The sequence below is a fragment of the Scyliorhinus canicula genome, chromosome 2, assembly GCF_902713615.1.
Source record: "Scyliorhinus canicula chromosome 2, sScyCan1.1, whole genome shotgun sequence".
NCBI lineage: Eukaryota > Metazoa > Chordata > Chondrichthyes > Carcharhiniformes > Scyliorhinidae > Scyliorhinus > Scyliorhinus canicula.
Window position 1 is genome coordinate 229,660,700 of NC_052147.1, and position 23,335 is coordinate 229,684,034.

Sequence of the window (23,335 nt, forward strand, 5' to 3'; positions counted from 1 at the left end):
AGGCCATTCGGCCCACTGTGTCTGCATTGGCCCTTGGAAAGAGCACCTGACCTAAGCCCACACCTCCACCCTATCGCTCTTACCCCATCTAACTTTTTTTGGACACTAAGGGCTATTTAGCATGGCCAATCCACCTAATCTGCACATCTTTGGAGTGTGGGAAGAAACCGGAGCAACCGGAGGAAACCCACGTAGACACGGGGAGAACGTGCAGACTCCGCACAGACAGTGACCCAAGCCGGGAATCGAACCTGGGACCCTGGAGCTGCGAAGCTACTGTGCAAACCACTGTGCTACTGTGCCGCCCAGTCAGAATCTTTCAGATGTCAGCAGCGGACGGGGAGATAAATGTCCTTCCTCGATTGTCATTAACTCTTTGTCTTTTCTCTTGGTTTAGCTGGGTGTACTAGATTTTGTAGCAACATGAATATTTTTTGCCCAACCAAGCTGAGAAAAGTGTGCTCCGGTGTCTGATTTGCAACAAGATACAATCGGAACCTCACCTCATAAGAATTCCATGTCTCATAAACCTCGTCAAATGCCGCCAATTTTGCTGCCATTTTTCGGATCCCTGTTCCTTGACCTGCGCTTCTTCAGCCTCTCTCCATTCTGTCTATTTCCTGAAAGAAATCATTCTCCAGGCCCACAAGCAAACTAGTTCTTCTCTTGCCTGGACAATCGATTCCTGAGCAGCAGGTTTTAGAGTCTGCAGCCTTCCATGTTCCTATCCCGGCAGCCCGTTTACAGTGCCACTTGTGCAGTCTCTGTCTTAAGTGCAGTCTTAATTTTCAAAACTCTTATTTGGAATAGTGGCTGTCATGATAGATCAGTTGAGACACTGCCGCCTCTCCACGAGCTGAACGTTATTTTTTTACTTTCCACAAACATGTCGATGATTTTCAGCCCGAGTGTCGATGATGGTTATCTTCAGACATCCAAATCTCCGTCGATGGTTGATCTGAATCTTCATCGATGGATTTTTTGTCTCGCCCCAAATATTCACCAATGGCTGTTTATTGTCTGAATCTTTGTTGTCAGTTTTCTCTTCTGTTATATGTTTATTGTCGCCACAAAGAGAAAAAGAAGAAGAGGTGCCATGCTGTAAGTCTGTAAAAACATAGTGCAGCGTTTATTCAGCTTCTACAGAGTAAGATGGTGAACTTCCCAAAAGCCTACAAAACTCTCTACTGATGTCACTGGCATTTCACCAGCCAGTAGTGTTACTTGAATACTTAACAATGATAATAATAAATCCCCAAAATTAAAGGGCGGGATTTTCCGACCCACCGGGGGGAGGGGGGGGGAGGTTTGCGAATACCCCCCCCGGTGCTGGCTGCCCTATTCTAGTGGCCTTTTTTGGGCGGTGGAGGGATCCCCGCCATGCTGGTCAGGGGCCATTGACAGCGGCCCACCCCCCATTATTCTCCGGGCCCCGATGGGCCGAGCGACCGTCCAGTTTTGGCCAGTCACCTCATGCACGGCGGGACCTGGCAGGGGAGTATGCGGAGGCAGTGCTTGGGGGGGCACTGGGGGATCCGACCTCAGGGTGGGGCCCCGCACGGTGGCCTGGTCCGCGATTGGTGCCCACTGATCTGCGGGCAGGCTTGTTCTGTGGGGGGACTTCCTCCCTCTGCGCCGGGCCCCTTTAGGGCTCCGCTATATTTCCCGGGGTCCGGCACGGAAAAGAGAACCCCCGCGCACACGCAGAAATATGCCGGCGGTTTGCGCATGCGCGGAAATACCTGGCCGGTCCACGCATGCGCGGACTCGCCCCGTCACTTCGGTGCCGGCTGGAGCGGGGCCAACCCCTCCGGCGTCCAGCTAGCCCCCGAAAGTTTGGAGAATTCCTTACTTTCAGGGGCTGTAGACGCCGGAGTGGTTAGCGCCGGTTTTCCCGCCGGCATGGGGACTTAGTCCAGGGACTCGGGTCCAATTCCGGTCTCGAATGACTGTGTGGACTTTGGACATTCTTGCCTTGTCTGGGTGGGCTTCCTCCAGGTCCTGTGTTTTTTTCCCACAGTCCAAAGATGTGCAGATTAGGTGGATTTGCCTGGTTAGAATGTACTTTTGGTGGTTTGGTGCAGGCTCGATGGGCTGACTTACCTCTTTCTGCACTGTAGGGATTCTATGGATTAGAAAAATGTTTACAGTGTGTGCAGAACTGCAAGAGAATGATCTCCCCATAATATTAATAACACGTGTATAGTTACTGATAAGCTAGTTAGTACTCAATATCTTCGCAAAATGTTTCCAAATCCAGATTTATCACATATTTTCAGAGTAGAGAATTAAGCTATAGTTTAAAGGATTACACTGTAAACTGAGCACATAGGAATAGCTGAAGTGTGCAACCATTGGCTCTTTGCTTTCCCTTGGCGTCTCTTAAATAATGCATTGTCCTGAGAGGGATATTGGAGATTTTGTATCCTTTAGCTATCTGTTGTCAGATGTGTGTCAGAGCACCATGCCGGGTGTTCATTAGTTTAATGAATCCTGAGAACCAAATGTCTTCTTTGCTTTTTAAAAATGTTATCCAAAAGGCTGTTGCTGCATCAGATACTGCTACACTTCAAAAACTAATTAGTGGTAAGAAAAACAGATCAAATATTGTTGAACTGCAATTGATAATGTGTTTACAGTTATTGTGCTACAGTTCAGTTCACTTGCAATGAAATTGTTTTCCAGACTGACCTAGCCTTCAAATTAAATAAAATGCTGTTATAAACATGGTAGCTATTAAAATTTTAATGGCTTCAGAATAATTTAGAATTATGTGAGGAACAATTTGCTTCAATGAACTGAGGCAGATCTTTATATTGAAAGAGATGTGGAAAAGCATCTTGTTGTAATTGCGCAATAATATTTGTGCTCTAAATCAGATGTTCAACTTGACAACTGAATATTTAAAAAACATAAAAAAGCGCCTGTTTGAAATATCATGCAGTTTACCAATCTAAATTTATATTTTAATGCAAAACAAATGCTACTAAAATTCTTGCCCGCCCAAGGTTATTTATGGAGCTGACACAATGGGGAGCAATGGTGTGTGGAAAATTCACTGAGTGACATTGAACTAAATAACAAAAGTGAGTTATTAGGTTCTGCACACATGCAATGCATTTATTTGCCAACATGACCACTCCGAATGTTTGTAATCAGATTGTACCTTTTTCTATTTTTATAGGTTTGTGAAACTCCTCTTGGAAGGATATACAACTGATGATATATCACGAATGTGCAAGCTATATATATAGCATTTTGAATTGGCTTCTATCACAGTATATAACATTTCTGACTCTTCTCCGTAACATAGTGCAAAAGACAGTGAAGCTCTGCTTTCATTGTAAATTCTCAAAAGTTTTGATTTTCTTTTCAGACCTGGCAAGAAAAAAGGTGGCAATTTGCAAAGCGCCGGTGGGTTATACACTAAGTGTTATCTTTAAAAGGGCTGATGTCAGGTTTTTTTCATTTTCTTCTGAGCATTTACTGAACAAAGAGTGAGTTTCTAACTAAAAATGTTACGTGGCATTATTCCATACAAGGAAGTGATGGGAATTCACTCTCTTCCTGATCTGGTTTCCTGTTAGCTGGGAATTTTCTCCCCAAGTTCAGCAGCGTTTGCTGAAGGTCAGCTATCCTTGCTGCTTGAAGCAAAACAAGGATAATGTCTTTTAGATTGAATGGGTTTTTTACATGACCAGGGCTGCTGGATTTTTAAACAAACCCATGTTTTTGCTCAGCTGTGGTTTAGCCGCAAATGAGATTGATTTCATAAACACATACTTTCCCTATGATGTTTCAATTGTCTGCCATATGTTTAAATTTTGAAATTTTCCAACTTGTAGGAAACTGTATTGGCAGAATTCCAAATAAAGAAGGGTTCACTGAACCCTTTGAAGAAGAACTTGTCTTGTGATTCAATTGCATCGTCCTCAAGGAATGTTCTCAGAAGCGAGTCGTATGAGTCTTTACCTCAGACTGTTTCCAGTAATTTAAAATTCCTGCTGAACAATTCATTCAATACCAGGCTTTCAGTCGGCACTCAAGAGCTTTTATATCAGCCCTTCAACAGCAGTTTTAAAGTCACCAGTCAGCCAATGCTTCCATTCCAAGACGATCAGCAACTGTAATACAAGTACCAGAGCTGGAATTTCGGTTGTAACAATACCGGAGACATCCTGCGTTCTGAGAGACTGTAACTTACCTGCTGGGATTGTTATTTCGACAGCAATGGAAAGTGAATCAGAAAGCAGAATGGTGAGGGAAACTGAGAGAGAGAACATTTCAGCTTCACCTATATCCACACAAGAAACAGAATCAACACAAGACAAAATCGTTCGGGAAGATCTGCAAGCTGCTCGAAGGATTGAGAGGTTTGTTATTCCACTGGATGATCTGAAGATGTTGTTTGAGAAGTCAGAGACACCGAAGAAGTGCAAAAAGGTAACATATTCTCTGTACTGTACTGTTCTATCTGATTAAGGAAATTTAAAGAGGATATTGAAACTCATCATTTCACCAAAGTATGTTTGTAAAAAAATAAAGCCAATGATATGTTAGTTTAGGCAAATTGGATTGAATAAGTCTGATTAAAAACACTGCAATTTCCTGATACGAAAGATTTCTGCCTGGTTTGTTTTTTGTACAATGATATTCGGTCAGTGCAAGTGTGACTGTTTCATGTGTGGTTGATTCAAAAGAAAATGTTTTCTCTGTGTTGATTTATAGGGGGCGATTCTCTGAGCCCCACGCCGGGCTGGAGAATCGCCGCAACCGCGCCACGATGCTCTGACGCCGGCGCGCAATTCTTCGAGGTGCGGAGAATCGGGGCCATTTGCACCGGCGCGTTTGACGCGTGCCGGCCACGGGCCGCTGGAATCGTGGGGCCGCCGATTCTCCGGCCCAGATGGGCCAAGCGGCTGCGTGGATACGACAGAGTCCCGCCGGCGCTGTTCACCCCTGGCCGCTGCCAGCGGGAACTCTGCGCGAAGGGTCGGGTGGTGGCCTGTGGGGCGGGGAAAAGCAATCCTTCACCGGGCAGGGGGCCTCCAATAGGGTCTGGCCCGCGATCGGGGCCCACTGATCGGCGGGCCGGCCTCTCCCCCCCCGGGCCTACTTTCTTGCATGGCCGGCCCCTGAACACCGACGCCATGTTGAGTTGGGGCCGGCGTGCTGAAGAAGTTCCCCGCACATGCGCAGGTTGGCACGGCCCAACTGCGCGTGAGCGGGTTGGCGCGACGCCCATTTGGCGCCGGGAAGGGAGGCTGGAGCTGCGTGAACCGCTCCAGCGCCACGCTGGCCCCCAGTGGGGGCCATTATCAGTCGTCCCCTTGCCCGCCTCACGCCGTCGTGAAACGCGACGGCATTCATGACAGCACGAACACTTGGGCTCCATTTTGGAGAATCGCCCCTCTAATATAATTGTACTCATTTGGATTGGAATGACCAACTACACCCTACAAAATAAATATTATTGGCACTTATGTCCTTTGAATGAAACAATGATTTTCAAATTGCAACTAAGCCCAAAGCAGCCTAAATCTGACCTAAAACTAGCAACGTAGAGCAGCAAATTTCACTGCATTTCAGTTGATAGAAAAATTTAATAGTGGAGTAACTCTAAACTAGTATTAGCTTAACAGTTGGAATTGCAAATACCCCAAAAACTACTTATTGATATGAATGTGAATCATCAGACTAACAGATTTATGGTTGTGGGCAGACAGACTACATCTGTAACCAGTATGAACTAGACATGCCAGCTTCCTCCAAACATCAGAAAAGCAAATGTAACAAATGCATGTCTGCACAAGACAGGTATTACTGACCAGGTGATTGAGGCAATGTTATTTGATATGTTACAGCTTGCATTAACTAGCCCAGTACGAAACAGAAGAAATGAGTTGCCTTAATAGCTGAGTGGGAAAATGTGATGTCTGGCATATTATTGAATCACATGGGAGATCCTATATTCAATCCTTAGTCTGTGCTGAATCAAACCAGGGTGGTGGAAACAGGCATCACAGCTGGTCTCAGATTACAGAGAGGGAAAATCAGCCAGGGTTCCCTTCTGACCCCTGCGGAAATTGCATATCTGAAAAGGCAGCTTGAATATGGCTGTGATTCTTTTTCTTCAGCCTTCTGACAGGATAACTCACTGACGCATTCTGTCTGGGATCACATGTGAAAATGACCAGTGGCCACCCAACAGTGTCCAGCCTGAGTCACTACTCTCTCAAGAAAAGAGTTTAAAAGCAGAAAGAAGTAAAGGGTCAAAAAGTTTAAATAAAACATTGTGCGATTGTTAACATTACACTGAAGAGATGGTTTAAATTAATGCAAAATTGTGAGGTGTGCTTGTTCAAATTCTCAATTGGTGACCCCACTGAGGAAAGTTGTGCTTCATCTGTCTGGATTTCATAGCACAGCATTTGGAAAGCAGTGGTATAATTAGACAAAGTCAGCATGGATTTATGAAAGGGAAACCATGCTTGACAAATCTACTAGAATTCTTTGAAGATGTAACTAGTAGAATTGACGATGAAGACCCAGTGGATGAAGTTTATTTAGACTTTCAGAAGGCTTTCCAAGTTCTCACATAGCAGAGTACCATGCTAATTTAAAGTGCATGGGATTTGGGGTAATGTCTTGAGATGGATAGAAAGCTGGTTAGCAGACATGAAGCAAAACTTTGGAATAAATGGATCTTTTTCTGATTGGCAGGCTGTGACTAATGGGGTCCCTCAGGGATCTGGGCTAGGATCCCAACTGTTCACATTATAAATGATTTGGACGAGGGAACTAAATTTGGTATTTCCAAATTTACAGATGATACTAAATTGGTTGGGAGGGAGAGCTGTGAGGAGGATGCAGAGATGCTTCAGTGGGATTTGGACAGGCAGAATGAGTGGGCATATGCGTGACAGATGGAATATAATGTGGGTAAATGTGAGGTTTTCCATTTTGGTAGCAAAAATAGGAAGGCAGATTATTATTTGAATGGGTGTAAATTGAGAGAGGTGGATTCTCAGCGAGACCTTGGTGTCCTTGTGCATCAGTTGATGAAAGTAAGCGCGCAGGTACAGCAGGCAGTAAAGAAGGCAAATGGTATTTTGACCTTCATAGGAAAGATTTGAGTATAGGAATAGAGATGTTTTACAACAATTATATAGTGCTTGGAAATATATCACCGTTCCTTCGCTGTCACTGGGACAAAATCCTGGAACTCCCTCCCTAACAGCACAGTGGGTGTACCTACACCTGAAGGACTTCAGTGGTTCAAGAAGGCAACTCACCCCGACCTTCTGAAGGGCAATTTAGGATGGGCAATAAATGCTGGCCTAACCAGCAACGTCCACATCCCATAAATGAATAAAAAAATTATTATTATGATTATTATTAAACAAAAAATAAAACAAAAAATTGGTGAGGTCACCTGGAGTTTTGGTGTCCTTGTTGAGGAAAGATAGATAGAGATAGAGAAATACAGCACAGAACAGGCCCTTCGGCCCACGATGTTGCACCAAACTTTTGTCCTAGGTTAATCATAGAATTTTGGACAATTTTACATGGCCAATCCACCCAACCTGCACATCTTTGGACTGTGGGAGGAAACTGGAGTACCCGGAGGAAACCCACACAGTCACGGGGAGGATGTGCAGACTCCACACAGACAATGACCCAAGTCAAAATCGAACTTGGGACCCTGGAGCTGTGAAGCAATTGTGCTATCCACAATGCTACCGTGCTGCCCTTAAGAAGTTAACCTACACTCCATTATTCTACCCTAATCCAAGTACCTATCCAATAGCCGCTTGAAGGTCCCTAACTTTTCCGACTCAAAGATGATCTTGCTATGCAGAGAGTGCAACGAATGTTTACTAGGCTGATTCATGGGGTGACTGGACTGTCATATGAGGAAAGACTAAATAGGTTAAGATTATATTCATTGGAGTTTAGAAGAGTGAGGAGGGATCTCATAGCAACTTGTAAAATTCTAACAGGATTAGACAAGGTAGATTCAGAAAGAATGTTCCCGATGGTGGGAGAGTGCAGAACTAAGAGACATAGTTTGAGGATAAGGGGTATACCTTTTAGGATTGAAATGTGGAGAAACTTCTTCACCCAGAGAGTGATGGATCTGTGGAATTCACTGCTACAGAAAGTAGTTGAGGCCAAAATATGTGTAATTTAAAGGAGGAATTAGATATAGCTTTTGGGGCTAAAGGGATTGAGGGATATGGAATCAGGGTATTGAATTTGATGATCAGCCTTGATCAAGTGAATGGTGGAGCAGGCTTGAAGTGACGATGGCCTCCTCCTGCTTCTATTTTCTATGTATGTTTCTATCTGTCATTTGATCTTAATTTGAAACAAGTTAACTTTTGTATAACTCAACAATGAGGCTTTATTTGGAATGTCGTTTCTGAGCCTCTTGCTTTCATTGACGTACTGGAGGGTCCAAAGAAGAGTGATCATTTTCAGAATTTTCCGATTTAATCCCTTTTTACGTCAATGAAGATGTGTTAACCAGACTGAGCTTATGAAGTGACATTCACAGAGCTGAGGTTGTTTGCATTGAAGAAAGCAGCGGCATTATCAATAGTTTTAAATGCTGAAAGGAATGTATGATGTAGATATAAACAACTTTGCAGGGTTTGAGCATAGATTAATAAGATGAGAAGACTTTCTTCCCCATGTAATAACAGCTATGTGGAATAGACTCCCAGAAAAAAATGTTAATGTTGTTTTGATTAACTGCTTTACGCCAAAGAAATTGCACATTAACAAAATGTCTCAAGTTGTTTCAATGAGGGCCAGGAACCTAAATTTATAAGAACCAAATGCTGGAGTAGATCATTTGGCTCCCTCAAGCCTGTTCTGCCTTCCAATAAGATCATGGCTGATTTGATTACGGCCTTAACTCCAATTTCCTGCATACTCCCATAACCATTGGCATTGTTGTCAATCAAATATCTGTCTAAAATTAAATAAATAATCTGTATTAGTGTCATAAGTAGGCTTACACTAACACAGCAACTAAGTTACTGTGAAAATCCCCTAGTCACCACACTCCGCCGCCTGTTCGGGTACACTAAGGGAGAATTCAGAATGTCCAATTCACCTAACAAGCACGTCTTTCGGGTCTTTAGGAGGAAATCGAAGCACCCGGAGGAAATTCACGCAGACACGGGTAGAATGTGCAGACTCCGCACAGACAGCGGGCCAAGCTGGGAATTGAAAGCGGGTCCCTGGCATTGTCGATGGAATGGGCTAACTACTGTGCTACCATGCAACTCAACCTACAAAAGATTTCTGGGCTATTCTTGTATTCTTGGTTGAGAGTCCAGACATGCAGCAGAGCACTAAAACACCTGAACTGCACACAAAACATTCTTGATTGACAGTTCTGTCTCTATGCTATCAATTTCGCTGTCACAATGTTAAGATATTTCAAGTGCTTGCAGTTTCAGCTATTAAAAGTTTAAAGGTTCTGGATGATTGCCACTTTATTTCCCTGCGGTAAAAAAATGTTTTTCACGCAGTGGAAAGTTATGAATGAATGACTGTTTATTAAAGCATCCCACATATCCTATTATCACTATAGGGTTCATTGATTCTATATGGTGGATGAATAGGCATTAAGTACCACAGCTTGATATTGGGGGTGGTTGGGTGGCGGAACATAGCTTGGCATATGAGGCATGAAGGGCCATGAGATACTGGGTAGTGGGGAATATCTTGGCATAGGGAACATGAGGGCCCTGGGGGGTGGGTGGAGGGCTATAGTTTGGTCTCGGGGGCATGATCGACCGAATGGCATACTTTAGCCGAGGAAACATGTAAATCCATAGGGGATGTTTGAGGTGAGCATAATTTGGCATGGGCGGCATGGGGGGCCATATAGAGTGGGTGAGGAACATGACATGGAAATGGAATGCGGAGTATGTGGAGGGTGAGTGGGGTGAAGGGTAAGGGCTGGAGAGCCTTTCTGTTTTTACTTTAACTGGGACTATGTCTCACAGCATCGAGGCTGGTCGTTTAAATTAAAAAGTTCACTTCCACATCCGGCAGCCTCTGTAGTTGCCTCTCCATGTTTTCCTGGGTCAGTTCGCTCAATTCTAGCCTGTGTGCTTCCCCCTCCCCCCACTAGCAAGGCTTGATTCCAGCTTATGTCCTCCCTCCTCCCACACCTCCACACATCAAAGTTTAGTCCTTGAGCGTACTTTCTCCCGTCGACGGCAGGCCAAGCTGGGAATTTTCCTGACCGATCCCAGGGATGAAAATCTAGGCTTACATCCAACACACACATACGCACACACGGAAGTTACAATTCCAGAGGATAGTGCAAGCCCAGAATTTGTTAACTAAAGAATAGTTCATACTTCATGCATTTGACTCTTAATAGGAAAAACAATCATTTCGGGGCCATTGAGAAGCCGGTTTACTCTGATTAGGTAGTCTAAAGTGGTTTCAATAGCTGGAGCCATGTATCACTAGTGTAGGATTTCCTTAAAGAGATAACTTTTCAGCAGGTCATGAAATTAGTTACTTGTGGTGTTCTTACTAGTAGATCAAGACTCTGTTCTGGTGGACTCTGTAAGGCTGGGAGACTTTGGGCTGGATTCTCTGTTTCTGCGGCTAAGTGCTGGCACCAGAGAGATGCTAGCACTAGTGCCACATGGAGCACCTGCGAATGTCGCAGAGAACGGCTGGCGAATCGGCAGGTCCCATGTCACGCTTACGCAGGGCAGACAAGCTGCAGCTATGCGCACCTACACCCCCACTAGTCGCACCGGGAAACATAGACCATGTACCCGCCTGCCCCAACACCAGAGCCCACCCCCTGACCACCCCCTATTACTCCACCTAGCCCTAGCAGAAGCCCCCCGGCCAGCATCAAAGATTCCGGCCGAATGTGGCAGCACTGGACACTGTCCGCAGCCGGCACACCAGGTTCCCAACCGCTGGGACCACACGTTACCCGCACTGGCGGGAACTCAACCCATCAGGGGCGGAGCGTCATGGGTGGGCCAACTGATGACGCGCCAATGGCGATGCAACTGCGCAGGGTATGCATCCCTGGAGGGACTGGAACATTGCCAACCGGCATAAATCCACACCATCCCCGATTTCAGCATGGGAAGCCATTCTCCGCCCGACCGCCGATCCCAATTTCGGCATTGGGCTACAGAGAATCCCACCCTTTAGGTTTTGACAGTTTCCACTTTCTTAAAAGACTGTTACTGCCTTTTATGCATCTACTGTTTCTTGCTGTGTTCTTTGCAGACTGACAAGTTTCTCTCTGGTTCTTGGGATAAAAGAATTTGTGAGCTGAATATAGTTTTGATTGCATAATCAACTGCTATTGTCCATCCAGAATGACTAGAAGTCATTGCTGTACAATGGATAATGGATCTCTTCACAGCCACTAATGAAAATCTGGCTTCCACAGCTTTCATAGAATCATACAATCCTTACAGTACAGAAGGAAGCCATTCAGCCCATCGAGTCCGCACTGACCCTTTAAAGGAATACCATACCTAGACCCAATCCCCCACCCTATTCCTGCAACCCCAACCTAAGGGGCAATTTAGCATGACAAAACCACCTAACCTGCACATCTTTGGGCTGTGGGAGGAAGCTGGAGCACCTGGAGGAAACCAGTGCATACACCAAGAAAATATACAAACTCCACACAGACCTGAGGTCACAATCAAACCTGGGTTCCTGGCACTTTGAGGCAGCAGTGCTTAGCACTCTGCCACCATGCAACCCTTTATGAAGCTTTAGTTATTAAGTTTTGAACCTGAGGACATGAAGTCTGGAAATTCATTGCTTCGAGTTTTGGGTAAACCACGAAACAGTCACAGATGTAAGTTCCACCAAGGGGTTCTGTCTGTGTATGTCCATTCAAGAGGGAGGCCTCCATCTAACATTACTAAATTCAGAAGCTGTTGGAGATTTGAGATAGTTTTGTGCAGAAATTGCAAAAGTGGCCTGACCCTTGGCAGCCATCTTAGCCACCAGGTTAGTGTCTATTTTTAAATAAAAGACAGTTCCAGAAAATTTTACACTGAATGCAGTCCATGTTTAACCATATGAATAGGGCCATATGGGCATGACATAAGATTTCCCTACTTTTAGACAGCACACCCTTTCAATAAAAGCTAACATTCCATTTACATTCCTAATTTCTTGCTGCATCCGGATGCTATTTCTTGTGATTGATGTTCAAGGATACCCAGGTCCTCCTGTAGTCCCACCATTCTGCATTTTTTCTGCATTTAAATAATATTCTGATTTTGTATTGTTCCTGCCAAAGTAGACACACTCATATTTTCCCACATTATACTCCATCTGCCAAATGTTTGCCCACTCACTTAACCTATCTATATCCTTTTGCAGAATCTTTATGTCCTTCTTCCAAATTGTTTTCCGATCCATCTTCGTATTGTCAGAAAATCAGGCCACAATATAGATTGTAAATAGTTGATGCCCCAGCACTGCTTTTGTGGCCCTCCACTAGTTACAGTTTGCCAATCAAATGATTCATTTTTTCTGACTCTGTTTCTTGTTAGTTAACCAATCCTTTATCCATGCTAATACATTACCCTCATAATGTAACAACATTATAAGCTCTTACAACCAAACAACATAAGTTCTTAACTTGAGTCATCACTTTTAATTTGAATCATTATGAAATGCCTTTCGGACATCCAAATGCACTGCACCTACTGGGTCCAGTTTATCCGCCCTTCTTGTTATACCCTCAGAGAACTCTAATCAATTTGAAAGTCCATCCACAAAACCATACTGACTATGCCTAATTGTAATATTATTATTTTCTAAATGTCTTGCTTCTACTTCATTAATACTAGATTCCAGCATTTCCCCAATGACAGTATTCAGTTAACTGCCCGATAGTTTCCAGCTTTCTGTCTCCCTCCTTTCTAGAATAGAGATGTTCCATTTGTGGTTTTTCAATCGGCTGGGACCTTTCCAGAATCCCAGGAATTTTGGGAGAACACACTCAATGCATCTACCATCTCTGCAGCCACTTTTTTTAAGGCCATAGGATACAAGCCATCAAGCTCAGGGGACTTGTCCGCCTTAAATATCATTAGCATTCCAATATTTTTTCTCTATTGATAGTGATTGTTTTATTTTCCGTCTTCCCTTTTGCCTCTTGATTTTCTATTCATCATGCAATGCTTTTGCAGCCTTCTACTATGAGGACAGATGCAAAATACTTGTTCAAAGCCTCTACCATTTCCTCATTTTGCATTATTAATTCTCCAATGTGACCCTCTAAGGGACCAATGCTCACTTTAGCAACTCTTTTCCTTTTATGTATTTGTAGAAGCTGTTACTGTTTGTTTTCATATTTCTTGATAGTTTTCTTTCAAACTCCAGTTTCTTCCTCGTTATTTTGTTTCAGTCATCCTTTGCCACTTCCTGAAATGTTCCCAATCTTCTGGCCTACCACTCATCCTCACGGCATCGTACACCTTTTCTTTCAATTTGATACCATCCATAATGCCATTAGTTAGCCACGGAAGGTGCATCCTTCTGGTAGAATCTTTCTTCCTCAATGGAATATAACTTAGTTGAGAGTTATGAATGTCTGCTACTGCTTCCCGACCTTTTTAATTGCTTTAGTCCACTTTAATCAGCTCTGTCTTCATACCCTTGCAAGTTTCAGGCTCTATATATGGACCCACATCTCTCACTCTCAAACTGACTGTGAAATTCCATCATGTTATTATCACTTGCATAGAGTGTCATTAAAAATAAAAATTTAGAATACATCATTCATTTTCTCCAATTAAGGGGCAATTTAATGTGGACAATTGACCTACCCTGCACATCTTTGGGTTGTGGGGGGGAAACCCACGCAGACACGGGGAGAATGTGCAAACTCCACAGTGACCCAGAGCCAGGATCGAACCTGGGACCTCGGCGCCGTGAGGCTGCAGTGCTAGCCCACTGCGCCACCGTGCTGCCCTTAGAGAGTCATTTATTATGAGTCTTTAATTAACCTAATATCTTTACTCATTAACCAGTCTAAAATAGCCTGTTCCCTGCTGGGTTCCAGAAATTATTGTTCTGAGGAAGTGTCCTGAAAACACTCTTATGAATTAATCCTCGAGGCTATCTTTGTCAATTTGTTTATCAAATTAATGTAAAGATTGAAATCATTCAAGATTATTTTGGTATCTTTCATGTAAGCCCCCATTATTCCTTGATGCAAATCGGGCCTACTGTGTAAGTACTGCTAGGGGGCACATCAACTATTCCCCCTGTGATTTCTGTCTTTTGCTGACTGATTCCACATCTTGAATATTGATAACAAAGCCATGTCCATATGGTTGTTCGATATTGCAGGCCTATTCAATAATGTGCCACTCAAGGAAGCCATAGATATTCGCACCACATCACTATATCTAGATCTACTTGCACCACCATTGTCTGAATCTGTATTCATTGAACTTATGAACTCAACAACCCGTGCAGTTGAGTTCAGCTTTAACAACACCATGTATGCCCAAATAGATGGTGTTGTCATGGGATACCCTCTGGGCTCAGTTCTCACCAATATCTTCACTGGTTTCCATGAGAAACATCTTTGATGGAATGATGCCTAACCTTCTGCCTTTTGTGTATTTCTGTGCATGGGCATATAGTTAAAATCCACAGATATATTCAAGAATTTCCTTACATACCTGAATGCACTCTATCCTGTGCTAAAATTCACCTTTAAAATGAAGCAGTCAAACAAGATCTGTTCATTGAGAAATCTACCAATGAGTTCTCTACTGCTGCCAACCGCAAACCCATGAACACATTGGAATTCCTATTGTTCCATGTGCTGTAAGATTGGCCTTATTGACAACTTGTTAAATTGAGTCAGAGCCATATTATCACCACATAAGCTTGATGCCGAAATAGGACACATCAAAGCTACCCAGCGAAATAATGGTTATCCTGATCAGATCATTTCTGGCTGTATATGGTGAAAATTCATGAATGGGCTTAAGGCCATCACTTTTGATTCTAAAAATGCCCAGTCTACCTCAGATTAGCCTGGAAGGGTAAGGTGTGTCAAACAAATTTGAGCAATGTGTCAAGTTATGTTTCAGGCTACAACCATGCGGTAGCAACATGAGTGATATTCTCCACTAACAGGATACTGCTGACAGGACAGAAGGGCGTTCTGTCAACCACAGAAATGACTCTGTGGTATCTGAATTTTAGTGCTCTTCAATAAGAACATTGCTGATCTCGGGCTTCAACTCCATTTTCCTGTCTGCTCCCCATATCACTTAAGTTTCTGAGAGACCACGGGCGGGCTCCTCCGACCTCCCCCTCCACCACCCCCCCACCCCCCCCCCCCCCCCAACCCCGTGCCGTTTTTTTTGGCGGGGGCGGGAATTTTGCCGTGTTGTTCGGGGGCCATTGGCAGCGGCCCCCCCGGCGACTCCCCGCACCGCGATGGGCTGAGCGGCCTCCCGTTTTCATCCAGTCCCGCCGGCGTAAATTACACAAGGTTCTTACCGGTGGGACCTGGCTCTGCGGGCGGCCTGCGGAGTCCTCGGGGGAGGGGGGGGGGGGGGGGGGGATTTGGCCCCGGGGGTGTGGGGCCATGGTGGTTTGTCCCGTGATCGGGGCCCACCGATCTGTGGGCGGGCCTGTGCCGTGAGTGCACTCTTTCTCTTCCCGCCGACCGCTGTAAAGCTGCTTCATGGCCGGCACGGAGAAGAAACCCCCTGCGCATGGGTAGGAATCACGCCAGCGATTCTGGGACGACGCTGGCATTCCTGCACATGCGCCAACTCGCGCCGGCCGGCGGAGGCCCTTCGGCACGCCGCCAACCACTCCAGCGCTGGCCTAGTCCCCGGGTGGCCTGATGCCAGAGTAGTTCACACCACTCTTTGGCACTGGTACGGCCCACTCGCCGGATACTGGAGAATCCCGGCCCACAAATCTGTCTATCCCACCTTAAATGTACTCAATGATGGATCCCAAAGTTCACAACCCTTTGGTTCAGATTTTACAGCCCTACCCGCAGCAGGGATCTTCCAGTCCTGACAAAAGTCAGTGGAATTTTGGCTGGCCCACTGCATCCCCATGGCAGTTCCCGCCACGGGAGTTTATTAAATTTTTCTTCTCATCTCTATTCTAAATGATCAGCCCTTTATCTTGAGACTGTGCCGTCATGTTTTTGAGTCCATGACCAATCGAAACAATGGGTGGAATGTTCCAGCTCCTCATACCGGCGGAATCTTCCGGTCCTGTCAAAGTCAACCGGGAATGTCTCAGCATCCACCCTACCAAACCTTTCAGAATTTTGTAGGTCTCAGCGAGATCACCGCTCCTTCTAAAGTTCAGAGAATATAGGCCCAATTTACTTAGCCTCCCATCAGAGGTGAGGCCCCCTTATCCCAGGGACCAATTTACCGAACCTTTGCAGTACTGCGTCCAGTGCAGTTATATCTGTTCTTTAATGTGGAGACTAAATCTGCACACAGTGCTCCAGATGTGGCCTCACCAAAACCCTGAACCACTGCAGCAAGACTTATTTATTCCTGTACTCCAATCACCTTGCAGTAAAGGCCAACATTTTCACTTATCCAGGCGAAGCCAACTTTTAGAAGTGTGATCCATGAAATGTAAAATAAAACCATCTGGATATAACCAGCAAGCTCCTCTTTGTGAGAAAGATGGAGAGCGATTATTTTCAGTCTTAAAGGTTATTATTCTTGGCATATAGTGAACTATTACTGTTTTATGAGCAATATGTGCTGGATTTTATTGTTCTTGAATAGCAGAACCTCGTGGAAAAAATGAGCAAATGCGTGTGAATTTCATTGCATCCCAGTCCACAGTCTCCCAGGTGGAAAATCAGAATCCATTTCCTGCACTTAATCACCTAATGCCAACAATAGCGTGTATGAACTGTTTTAGCAATGGCAAGGTCAACTGCTTCAGTGTGCATAATTTTCATTTTACACAATCTCTTGATAGATAGGAGAAAATCACTGATAAAAAACACATAGGGCGTGATGTATTTGGCCTCGTCACATCCAACATGGTGATGCAACGAGGTTGTTAAATCTCGCGAGAGGCCTCTCATGGAGATTTGCGACTCTCAGAACGCCTTGCAAGATCTTGTTAGTTATTGCGAGACGTCGCAATCTCGCCCAGCGCATGCAAGATCGAGATTTACATATTTAAGTGAGCAGTTAGGCTCCCTTAAATATGTCTGCGCCTGATGCCCCTGAGGCTCAGGAACTAATGCTTGCATTTGATCCCCATTTGTGGGGTCCAGTGCTTCCAACGTTTAACCCATCTTGATGTAAATTTCTGTGACCCAGACTGTCATAATATGGGTTCTTTCTGCTTCAGTGGTGGTGACTCTTTGATGCGGTCTGTTTAAATGTCTGTTTTTATGTTTAAATATAAACCCTTTATTGGTGGGCTTTAACTATTTACGGTTCCAAGATATGGTCATGCATGATAGTACTCCGCCTGACAGGCTAGCTGCACTCATAGTGTTGCTTCTAGTCTATTTTCTGAGAGTCTCTTACCATGTGACTCCATACACCACACCATTTGCAGTGCTACTCTCCAGTCTCACGTTAATTCATGATCTGCTGAGTATCTATACATTCTAATGCAGGCAGGCCCCTATCATCACACAGACAACTTGCTGAGCTTTGCTACTCCCGGCCAAACATAAATTTACGTTACTCTTTTGGGTCATTTCCATCTTCAATCTGTATACTTATGAATGGCCTGCCAGGAAACTCATTGTGCGTCCCTCTCAGACGGTATAGTAAAATTTACAGTCCCAAAAATCTTATCAGGCTCTGCCATGCTCCTGTTAAATAAAGCCCTGTGCCAGAAAGGCCTCCTTTCTGCGCCGAAGAGCAGCAGAAACATAGAACATAGAACATAGAACAGTACAGCACAGAACAGGCCCTTCGGCCCTCAATGTTGTGCCGAGCCATGATCACCCTACTCAAACCCACGTATCCACCCTATACCCGTAACCCAACAACCCCCCCCTTAACCTTACTTTTATTAGGACACTACGGGCAATTTAGCATGGCCAATCCACCTAACCCGCACATCTTTGGACTGTGGGAGGAAACTGGAGCACCCGGAGGAAACCCACGCACACACGGGGAGGACGTGCAGACTCCACACAGACAGTGACCCAGCCGGGAATCGAAGCTGGGACCCTGGAGCTGTGAAGCATTTATGCTAACCACCATGCTACCGTGCTGCCCCGAAAATTACGGAAAGTCAGTTCCTGGTCGCAGCAGGACCAATAAGTGACCTGGGTGATTTTATTTGTCTCCCGACAGGTGGGCAGGGTTAAAATCAATGCTGTAAATCCATTTAGCAGCATACAATGAATCAAAGAACTTTGTAGCTGCCCAAAATGTTTGGTGGCAAATTTCACTCCAGATTAATTTGATCAACGTGTAAGATGATATCTGGCAACCAGAGTTTGCAATGAAATTTTATAGGTTAGGCCTTTAAACAGGTAAATCCATTTGTTCAACACTGTGCAGAGTTATGAATGTTTCTGTTGGGAAATGAAAAGCATTTCTTATACTGTAGTGGAAACGTATCACATGACATACTTAAAATGTTCAACATAAGGCTGTTGTGGCATGAAACATATACGCCATGTCCTTGAGAATACAAAGCACCTGGCTTTGGTCATTACTGTGAACTTGCCAGTAATTGCTGGCAAGCTTCTACTATTTTTGTTTGCACATTCAGTCCTTTTTGCCTCTGCCAAATGGAAACCTGAGTTGGTTGTACAGCCATGCTGATTCCTTTGCAGTTTGGTTATTGGCTTTATCTGCATGTTGCTTTCACTAGAGCTGAAGTTGTAATCACTCTCGGGGATGATCATTCATTGCTTTGCCGTTGACATGCTAATGGTTACATAGATGGCACTCAGTAAGCGGCATTCCAGTGTTTGCTAAAGTTAATGACAAAATGCCAGTGGATGATTCATTCATGTTGATTCCAACCTGAAACCTCCCCCACCCCTAACAGCCCTCAAGAAGGTGAAGCTGAACAGTCTTCTGGAACTGCATTCTATGTGACAAAGTCACTCCCCTAGTGCAGTTAGGTGGAGAGTTTCAGGATTCTGACCTCGCGATGATGAAGGAGTGCTGATATATTTGAAAGCCACACAGCGTCCTGATATGAGCGGAGGACTTGAAGTCGTGGGGTTTCCAAATACTTGATGCCGTTATTCTTCTAGGTGGTAGAGGTGAGACGTACTCCTGAAGAGCCTCATTGACAACTTTTTGTACCTTGATATCCTGAGACAATGAAGCAGTCTATGTCCAAATACAGCAAGCTCTGGACAATATCCAGGCTTGGGCTGACAAGTGGCAAGTTACATTCGCGCCACACAAGTGCCAGGCAGTGACCATCTCCTACAAAAGAGGATCTAACCACCGCCCCTTGACATTCAATGGCACTACCATCGCTGAATCCGCCCCAATCAACATCTTGGGGGTTACCATTGAGCAGAAACTGAACTTGACTAGCCATATTAATACTGTGGCTACCAGGGCAGGTCAAAGACTAGGAATCCTATGGCGAGTAACTCACCTCCTGACCTCCTAAAGCCTGCTCATCATCTGCAAGCCACAAGCTAAGAGTGCAATGGAATACTCTCCACTTGCCTGGATGAGTGCAGCTACAACAACAACTCAAGAAGCTCAACACCATCTAGGACAAAGCAGCCCACTTGATTGCTCTCCCTTCCACAAATATTCAAACCCTCCACCACCGATGAACAGTGGTAGCCTTTTGTACCATCTACAAGATGCATTTCAGTAACTCACCAAGGTTCCTTAGACAACACCTTCCAAACTCACTACCATCTAGAAGGACAAGATCAGCAGATACCTGGGAACCCAACCATCTGGAGGTTCCCCTCCACGTCGCTCACCACCCTTACTTGGAAATATATTGCCGCTCCTTCACTGTTGCTGGGACAACATCCTGGAACTCCTTCCCTAATAGCACAGTGGTGTACCTACCCCTCAAAGACTGCAGCGGTTCATGAAGGCAACTCATCACCACCTTCTGAAGGGCAACTAGGGATGGGCACGAAATACTGGCCTAACCAGAGAGGCCCACATCCTGTAAATCATTTTTTAAAAGTATACGGCACATACCTCAACCACAATGAAGTTGTGGAGGGAATGAATGTTTAAGGTGCTGGATAGGGTGCCGATCAACCAGACTGAATACTGTGGGAGCTGCACTCAGTTAGGCAAGTGGAGAGTATTCCATTTCACTCCTGACCCATGCGTTATAGATGGTTACCAATAACTATGGTTATTGGTACTAACTTTTTATTCCAGATTTTTTAATTTAATTAACTTAATTCAAAAACATTCAAAATGATGGAACTTGAACTCACTTTTTCAGGTTATTAGTTTGAATCTTTGGATTAGTAGCCCGGTAGCTAGAGTGACAATTTTTAAAGGGACTGTCACTTAATCAAGCCAAATCGCAGGTGCATTTTCTAAAAACGTAGCAACTTGCCTCACAGTTTAACAACTGTAGTATACAGGGTTAATATTAGATGTATCTAAACACATAGGCGGAATTTGTCAAAGAACAAGACTTTTTATAAACATTGAGCTAAGGACCAATGGGGAGTTCTTCAGATGCATTCAAGCTTGAAGGAAAAGATAATAAACAAATCTCCTGCCTGCTGTTTCCAAACCATTTATTAATCAAATGCTAGTTAAAGGTACTGCACTGTGAAATGGAATTAATACAAAGAATATCAAAGGATCACAGGGGATTTCAAAGCTTTTCAACTGTTGTGAGCTTTCTAGGAAGGCTTGGAGACTTCAAAAAGCTGCAGTGTTAAAAAAGCATGGGGCTGAGTGAGCAGATGTGAAGAAAGGAAAATAATTTGAGGCTTCCTGGCTTGTATCTTCAATGAACTGTCTGATCTTCTCATCAGCTGTCAGGCAGAGCAGTTCAAAGTGAGAAGGTCACAGACAAGGATGATGACTTTGAACAGAGGGTTGCCTAAAATCACCATGCCAAGAGTGAACTTTAGGTTGTCCAGGGCTAGAAGTGGCAGCCCAGACACCAGATCCACATCATAGTACTGTATTTCATAGAATCACTACTGTGCGAAAAGTGGCCATTCAGCCCATCAGAACTGCATCGATCTTCTGAAAGAGCACCCGATCTGGGCCCAATCTCCTGCCTGATCCCTGTAGCCCAGCCTAACCTGTGGACACTAAGCGGCAATTCAGCTTGGCCAATCCACCTGACCTGCACATCTTTGGACTGTGGGAGCAATCGGAGCACCCAGCGGAAACCTACACAGACATGGGGAGAACATGCAAACGCCACACAGTCACCCGAGGTTGGAAGTGATCCCGGGTCCCTGGCACTGTGAAGCAGCAGTGCTAACCACTGTGGAACCATGCCGCCATGCTCCCCCATCTGGGGGGAGAGTCCAAACTCAACCTCTTAAGCCCAGCCCAAGCCCAACCAACACCCAGGGCCCTTTGGGAACCTACCCTCTACAGCCTGGCAGCAACAGGGGGGGGAACATAAGAAATTGACTTACCTCCTTGATCCCTCTTGGGGTCCATCATGCCAGCTCTGCGCTTGTCAAGACCTTGACAAAAAACCCACCCAGTGGAGATCTCCCTGGGGGGAGGTGGAGATAGCACGAAGGCCAAGCATCAGGGTTCAAGCCCACTAATCATATTGAAAACAGGGGATTTACATAATTCCAGGCTTCCCGCCCACTCTGGGGGCATTTCTGGGCCACAGGGGATTCTCCGCCTGATCAGGATTCCCAATTTCAGAGGGCAAAAGCCGAGATTCGCTCCCCATATTACGTCCCTGGAGGATTTTAGATCGAACTCTGCTGACAGAATGCTGAGAAATGCCAAGAAAATCAACAAGAAGAAAGATCAGCTAGAGGTCAGCTGGAGAATCGGTTATTCAACTTGACGATTCGGCAACTGAGTCAGCTCTTGATCCGGCAGTTTCAAAGGCCTGACATCTGATGACTACTAATATTATCAAAGTAATTGATGAGAAATTTGGACTATTAGTGAAAAACATCAAATGTATGCTGTAGAACTGCAGAATACTGGTAAAAGTCTTGATGAAGCTGAGCAGAGAATTCCTATTGTGCAAAATGCAACTTTCTGGGTAGAGGCCTGTTTGCAATCTATCGAAACATAGCTGCTCACAATGTTGGAACATCTGGACAATTTAGAGAACCGCGCTGGAGAAAAATGTTCGGATTATCGCTTTACCAGAGGAATCTGAGGGCAAGTTCCCAGTTAATTTCTGGGAGTGTTGGCTACCATGCTTCTCAACAAAAGCCGGACACATTAAACTGGAAAGGGCACCACTTATTTGCTCTGAGGTCCAGGAACAACCAACAGCCCCAGCCCATAATAATGCATTTCCACAACTTCAGGAATTGTCAAAAAGTGATGGAGACAGCGAGACAAAGTCAAACTTTGCTCTATGATGGATCAAAGGTCTCTTTTATCAACATTTTTCATCAGTGATACCACAGAGATGCAACGGTTTCAACAAAGTTAGAACATGTCTGAAGGCCATCGGTGCATAGCATGCCTGGTGTACCTAGCCACACTGAGGGCGACATTCAACAATTCTACAAAAACATTCAATACACTCGCAAAGACCCCAGACTTTTGTGAACTCTGTGGAAGACAATAATTTAAGTCCCTCAGCTGAATGACATTATTTTATAGATTGCAGTTGACCTCAAATTTTGGACATTATCCCTTTTTATTATACTCTCTTTTTTTGCACTTGTACTTATCATTCTGACAGGGATGGTCTAGTAACTGAGCACAAAAGGGCACATTTTTCATAAGAAATGCTGGGACTCATACGGAATTTTGATGACTGGTTTCTTCAGCGTGTTTTTTTTAGTCAATTAATGCAATTTGCAGGTGGTATGATATTAGTGCTGTATGAGAAATGGGTACCTTTCTTGTTTATGTATTTACTTAAAGTAACATTGTACATATTATCTGCCTCCTTATCTCTTATTATGTTAAATATGCCATAGTTGGGTGATGGACGTATGACTTCATTCTTAATAAGCATGGTTAGATTACAGCGATGACGCCATGTTCTCTTTTTGTTCATATTATATTTCAATTTTTCTTTCTTGAAGAGAGACGTTCTTTGTTATAAACATGGGATGTCAAACAAGTCTTCATATTTGAAGTGGAAATCCCCCTGAGTGTTAACTGGTTAAGATTGT

General features: G+C 44.5%; 1 protein-coding gene across 3 annotated transcripts in view; it reads left to right on the plus strand.

The window, feature by feature from the left end:
• The first annotated feature begins 3,454 nt into the window (after positions 1-3,454).
• Positions 3,455-23,335, plus strand: part of xirp2b (xin actin binding repeat containing 2b) — a 164,516-nt gene continuing 144,635 nt past the window's right edge. For 2 of the 3 annotated variants that reach the window (XM_038789725.1, XM_038789728.1), the window contains exon 1: positions 3,456-4,443. In XM_038789725.1, coding sequence (XP_038645653.1) covers positions 4,231-4,443 — 213 coding nt within the window. In that variant the 5' untranslated portion in view covers positions 3,456-4,230. Of the gene's footprint in view, positions 4,444-23,335 lie in introns of all 3 variants that reach the window. The other variant, XM_038789726.1, reaches the window with a different exon arrangement.